The sequence below is a fragment of the Seriola lalandi genome, unplaced genomic scaffold (assembly GCF_002814215.2).
Source record: "Seriola lalandi dorsalis isolate HSWRI2012SDOR001 ecotype SW California unplaced genomic scaffold, Sedor1 jcf7180002054976, whole genome shotgun sequence".
NCBI lineage: Eukaryota > Metazoa > Chordata > Actinopteri > Carangiformes > Carangidae > Seriola > Seriola lalandi.
In genome coordinates, this window is record NW_019525526.1 from 918871 (window position 1) to 925290 (window position 6420).

Below are 6420 nucleotides of genomic sequence, written 5' to 3' on the forward strand. Positions count from 1 at the left end.
AATCACCCCCAGCAAAGAGGAGGCAGATGCCGCCTCACACTGACGTCCACTGGCTGTCGGAGAGTGGCGTGATTGACTGTGTGGTTCTGCTCGGGCCCGGTCCACAGCAGCTCTTCAGCCAGTACGCTCAGCTGACAGGTGAGTCTGCAGCTCTGCATGTGTTTACTTGTATTTATTTGTATTTATTTGCATATAAAACCAAAGAATAACCTTAAATACGTAAATAAAACCCCCTCCCTCCGTCAGGATATCAAGCCCTGCCCCCCCTGTTTGCCCTCGGGTACCACCAGTGCCGCTGGAACTACCGCAATGAAGCCGATGTGAAGGCCGTGGACGCTGGATTTGATCGCCACGACATCCCTTACGATGTCATCTGGCTGGACATTGAGCACACGGACGGGAAGCGTTATTTCACATGGGACCCCGTTCTATTTCCCGACCCGGCCGGCCTGCAGCGCCACCTGGAGAAGAAGAAAAGGAAGGTCAGTGTCAGGTTCTCAGAGTCCTTTTCTGCTTTTACCTGCTGCAAGTTGAAATGATTTACTGTGCATCTTTTTAGCTGGTTGTTATAAATGATCCCCACATCAAAGCTGATCCTGATTGGTCGCTGTACCGTGAAGCCAGGGATGGGGGACATTTCGTCAGGAACAGAGAGGGACAGCTTTACCAGGGCTCCTGTTGGCCAGGTAATGTTTTTAGACGGACACGAAATGGCACAAAGAAATCTCCACTGTTAAGCTTAAAGAATGACTTCTACTAATACTGCTATCTATCTACTGTAATAGTTATTAATTCTATCTTGTCTTTTACTTCCAAATTAGAGACATTTTCCAGGATATAATCATCAGATTACTTTATACTTTTATTATATAATGACTGAGTATTTTTATAAACCCCTCCATATACATAATACACACATCAATGAAAATTATTTTATTTTTGTTCCATCCATATAAACGTTTCCTGTAGGTGAATCCTGTTACCTCGATTTCAGCAGCCCAGCCACTCGAGCGTGGTACTCCAGGTGCTTCAGCCTGGATAAATACAAAGTAAGTGTAGAAATAATCCTCAGATCAATAACACTGTGTACATGTAGCACAGTTTATCCATAAGGATTGATTATGTTTTTGCTGTTTGGTGTTGAATTTTTTATTTATTTTTTAAAATCTTTTGTAGTCGATGAGAAATTAAAGAAATGTTTGTGCTCACCTCCAACAAATGCTTTTTTTAATTTAATTTAATTTAATTTAATTTTATTTAATTTTATTTTATTTTATTTTTTAATTTTTTAGTTTTTTAATTTATTTAATTGGATCCCCATTAGCCACTTCCAAGGTAGCACCTGCTCTTCCTGGGCTCCACTCAAGTAAAAATTACATCATAATGCAAAACAATGTAAATTAAAATCATAAAAGACAAAAACAAAAGGAAACAAGAAAATAACAATTATTTTTATCTAAAGTAAAAGGAAAACATTTGATTCAGCTCAAAAAAAACAATAATACAACTACAAACAGTGACTGAGGAATAAAATGAGAGAATATTCTACATTGAATATTAAATTAATATTGACATTATAAACCCACAGCGAGCAGTTTTGTGTTGTTGAAGTTGTTTCTGTCTGATTCAGGGATCCACGCCGTCGTTATTTGTGTGGAACGATATGAACGAACCGTCTGTGTTCGACGGGCCGGAGCAGACGATGCCCAAGGACGCAGTGCATTATGGGGGCTGGGAACACAGGGAACTGCACAACCTGTACGGCTTTTACCAGGTGAGTGGGAATCATTTAGATTCTCTTCATGAAAGTCAAACACCAATATTTTCTGGATTAAATCTGCCGACGACCTGATATTAACATTTTTCTGTGCAGGAAAATTTGGTTCTCCCGAAATTTCAAATTTCAAAGTGGAAAAAAACATGGTCTTAGACCATTAAGTGACACTAAAACTCTTGGACAACTTTAGTAACTTGTGTTTCCTCAAAGCACATGGCCACAGTGGAGGGTCTGGTAACTCGCTCGGGCGGCTCAGAGAGACCCTTCGTCCTGTCGCGCTCCTTCTTTGCCGGGTCACAGAGACTTGGTGAGTTATTTAAATGGAATAAAAATGTTAAAGATATTCTCATGTGTTTATGGAGCGTTTGTTGTGACTGACTTGGTTTTGATACGCAGGAGCAATATGGACGGGGGACAACGTCGCCAGCTGGGAGTATCTGAAGATCTCGATTCCAATGCTCTTGTCTCTCAGTGTGGCGGGCGTGGTGTTCTGTGGAGGTGAGCGTGGTGCTGTGCGTCTTTTTAACTGTACAATCACAACTAGACAGAAATACTAGACTTTATATGACGTACTTTGCACCTAAACTCTGTGAAATCTTATTGAAATGTTCTGCTCTTATGCTGTTTCTGAGCTGTGACGTCTCACATTCTCCCGTGTCCGCCGTGTTTCAGCCGATGTCGGTGGGTTTATTAAGGATCCGGATCCAGAGCTGCTGGTGCGCTGGTACCAGGCGGCCGCCCTGCAGCCGTTCTTCCGCGGCCACTCCGCAAATGTGACGAAGCGCCGGGAGCCGTGGCTGTTTGGAGAGGAGGTCACCGCTGCGATCCGCGCCGTAATCCAACAGAGGTGCCGTCAGAGAGGCGTTTGTTTTTTGTTGGAAGTGATCGTTTATTAACCAGCTAAGATGCTGATCAATTAATATTTAAGGTCTTGAACTAATCACCAGTGAGGCTGGAAAAGACTGTTTCACATTTTACTCACTTTGCTAAACTTAATACAAACAAATGACTAATGCATTTGTTGGAAAGTTTTCTTCAGCTCCCCAAACTGAGCAAACTGTCGTGAGTGACCCGGCCCTTCTTCTTCTTCTTCTTCTTCTTCTTCTTCTTCTTCTTCTTCTTCTCCTTGTTCTTCTTCTTCTTCTCCTTGTTCTTCTTGTTCTTCTTCTTGTTCTCCTTGTTCTCCTTGTTCTCCTTCTTCTTCTCCTCCTTCTCCTTCTTCTCCTCTTCTTCTTCTTCTTCAGGTACTGTCTGCTGCCCTACTGGTACACTCTGTTCCACCAGGCCCACACCTCTGGTCTGCCTCCCCTCAGGTGAGTGTTGCTGCCACCTGCTGTTCAGAGGACGCACTGCGGCTTCAAACGTCAGTGTCGGTGCCATGGGATCAGACGCCAGAGGTCGATATCTCTCATGTTATTTGAGCAAGGAGTTATAGAGACACTGGTTTTGTTTAACACAGACCTCTGTGGGCGGAGTTCCCGAGAGAGCAGAGCACCTTCGCTGTGGACGACCAGTATATGATCGGTGATAAAAACGCCCCTTTAATTTTACATCACACAGCATTCCCTTTAATCCTCACACCTGGGAGTTGAACTGTGTTTGGTTTCTTGCAGGAGGAGCGCTGCTGGCCTGTCCCGTCACTGAAGCAGGTCTTCAAGAAGCCAAAGTGTTACTTCCTGGATCTGGTGAGGTAAAGATAAACCCCCAGGTAACATGTTGATGTATTCTAACATCATGTGTCAGTGCGGATGTTACAGTAAGGTTTGTGTCTGTTCCAGATCTGGTATGATGTCCACTCTGCGAAGGCGTACGAAGGAGGCAAGACGCTGAGTCTTCCTGTCACCCTGGACACAGTTAGTGTTTCCCACGATGCACACAGCAGAGGGGGGGTGTGGCTTAACGGGAAGTTAAACTGGAGAGTATAACACTGAGTGAAGGTGTTTCCTCCGTGCAGGTCCCTGTGTTCCAGCGTGGCGGCACGGTGGTCTGCAGGTCGACAGGAAGCGGCTCCTGTACGGCCGATTTCCAGCAGCTGCCGCTCTCCGTCACCGTGGCGCTAAACTCCCAGGTGAGAGAGGGAGGGAGGATGTGGGGACCAGGTGTCTAATGATAATAAAACATCTTATTTATAGGCACCTTTCAAGGCATTCAGAGACACCTTACAACACACAGTGAAAGATAAACAGCATAAAACACAGAATAAATTAGAATAAAAGTAATTGCATAGAAATGAATATGATTAAGTTCTGTATTTCATTAGGGCTGCACCTACAGATTATTTTCATTACCCATTAATTAATTGCTTGTTTTGTATATTCAGATGTTCAGTTGTTCTCACATAGAAGAAGCTGGAACCAGTGAACAAAATTACTATGTCAATTAACCAATTATCAAAATAGAAGCTGATTCATTTTCTGTTGATCGACTAATTGATTAATCAATTAACTGACTAATTGTTGCGGCTCCATATTAGATACAGAACGGCGTCTCTGACTTTAAACACTCATGAGTTTGTTGTAGATGCTGAACTAATGAATATAACTTAACTAAACTTAACTTAATTAACTTCTGTTTTGATGACAGTGAGTTTGTCCCGTGATGAATCAGTTGTAATGTTTTTAGTAAACGAGCTGTGTGTTTTAGTGACAGTTGATTGGTTGAAGTCCAGGCTGCCGCTCCCTCTCTCTGCAGCGTGCAGCTGACGGGGAGTTGTACCTGGACGACGGCCGCTCCTTCAGCTACCGCGACAGACGGGCCTTCTGCCGGCGCAGGTTCAGCATGCAGTCCGGCCGGCTGCTCTGCCGGTGAGTCCCGCTCGCAGCTCCTGAAGAGGAGGCGCTTTGAGACCAAATTATATTTTTATGTTTTTATTCCGGCGCCGCCGACAGTCAGAGCAGCAGCCATGTTGTTTTCACGTCTGTCCGTCTGTCTGTCTCATTCTCATGGACACGAAATCTCAATAACACCTCGATGGAACTTCTTCAAATTTGGCACAAACATTCACCTGGGCTCAACTGATGAACCGAGTAGGTTTTGGTGATCAAAGGTCAAAGGTCAAAGGTCACTGTGACCCTTACAAAAACAAAGTTATGGCCTTGTGAACGTGACATCTCCGTAACCTCTTGAGGAAATTTCTTCAAATTGTGGACTCAAGGATGAACTGATTAGAATTTGGTGGCTAAAGGTCAAAGGTCAAGGTCACGGTGACCTCACAAAACACAGTTTGGGCTTTGTGAACACGATATCTCTGTAACATCTTCAGGGAATTTCTACAAATTTGGTACAAACATTCATTTGGACTCAAGGACGAACTGATTAGAATTTGGTGGCTAAAGGTCAAAGGTCATGGTCACTGTGACAAAACACATTATAGCCATTACTCAAGATTTAACACAATAATTGGTTCATATTTAATTTGGTTCTGGATAAACAGGGGTGTGACTTGAAGCTAGTCTGAGTGGCGGAGGGATACGACCGTGAGGAGGAGGCGTGATTCTAGTTTTTTGGTTGTACTAGTAACTGACATGTTGGGCTGAAGTGAAAACTCTTCACACATCGATGTGACACCTGTTGTCCACGTTGCTTCTCTCAGCCCTGCCGCCGAGGACGGAGCGTTTGACTGTGACGCTGTCGTGCGCTCGGTCGCCGTCCTGGGAGTCAGGACCAAACCGTCCGCTGTGACTGTGCACGTGTCAGGTGAGGATCTCCGGTGTCACGCTCACAGCTGCCACACTGAACGCACATTCAGAGGGACGATACTGTCACATGACACTGTCGTCCAACATAAACATGAGAATTAAAAACAGCATCCACTCAGATAAAGCTGACACTAAAACTTACCTATTTCATGTGACCGGTTTCTTATTTCTGTGGCCAAACAGAAAATCATCATGTTTTCTGCCACATTCGTTGTTTTGTTCTGTTGTTCTTATTGTAAAGGGAGAAACTCACAATAGAAGAGGCAGCGGGATGAAATGAAACACGGTTTTGCTCTGGAGGTCTTTGTTTTGTTTTTCAGTAAAAAAACAAAAAAAACAACCATAAAACATAAATCCTCCAAATCTTTTCATCACCAGGTGCTAGAGACTCACCTGCTGCATTTCAGTTCCTGGACACCTGCCGCTCGCTGACGGTGAGCAACCTGAACCTGAGAGTGGCGATGGACTGGGACATACAGATCGCTGCGAACGTGTCCCTCCGCTGAATTTGTTGTTTCAGACGACAGGAGGAGAATGGCAGGTTATATTAATCGGCAACATTATTTTTAAATGGCAAATGTAATTACTTGACAGAGTTAAATGAAGACTCGTCTAATGCTGCGGGTTCGACATGCAGCGCTCCACAATTCTGCTTTTATTATTTTACCCTTTTTTCTTTTGGAGCATTTTAAAGAAAACCCCTAAAACATATTGTACAATCCCTCCATTTACTTCTGCTTCACTGAGAACTGTACTTAAAAAAACACATTAATAAAGTGACAAACCAGGGAGAAAAAGAGGCTCATTTTAATGTGTGAACCGTTATTTTGTCTTGATTTATAAAACTACGAGACTAAATAATAATTATAAAATTTGTTTATAGCTTTTTTTAAAATGATGACTATACAAAAGCACATACAACCCCCCACCCACATACAACCCCCC

At 43.5% G+C, this 6420-nt stretch overlaps 1 protein-coding gene across 1 annotated transcript in view; it reads left to right on the plus strand.

Moving 5' to 3' along the window:
• The window catches only part of ganc (glucosidase, alpha; neutral C), a 10449-nt gene extending 4427 nt beyond the window's left edge, over nt 1–6022 (plus strand). Inside the window, exons 10-25 of the mRNA XM_087171106.1 lie at nt 1–138; nt 247–482; nt 560–686; nt 970–1049; nt 1631–1774; nt 1988–2084; nt 2174–2275; nt 2450–2624; nt 3022–3090; nt 3237–3301; nt 3391–3467; nt 3556–3630; nt 3732–3845; nt 4469–4581; nt 5370–5473; nt 5854–6022. Coding sequence (XP_087027232.1) covers nt 1–138; nt 247–482; nt 560–686; nt 970–1049; nt 1631–1774; nt 1988–2084; nt 2174–2275; nt 2450–2624; nt 3022–3090; nt 3237–3301; nt 3391–3467; nt 3556–3630; nt 3732–3845; nt 4469–4581; nt 5370–5473; nt 5854–5981 — 1844 coding nt within the window. The 3' untranslated portion in view covers nt 5982–6022. The remainder of the gene's footprint in view (nt 139–246; nt 483–559; nt 687–969; nt 1050–1630; nt 1775–1987; nt 2085–2173; nt 2276–2449; nt 2625–3021; nt 3091–3236; nt 3302–3390; nt 3468–3555; nt 3631–3731; nt 3846–4468; nt 4582–5369; nt 5474–5853) is intronic.
• The last annotated feature ends 398 nt before the right edge of the window (nt 6023–6420 follow it).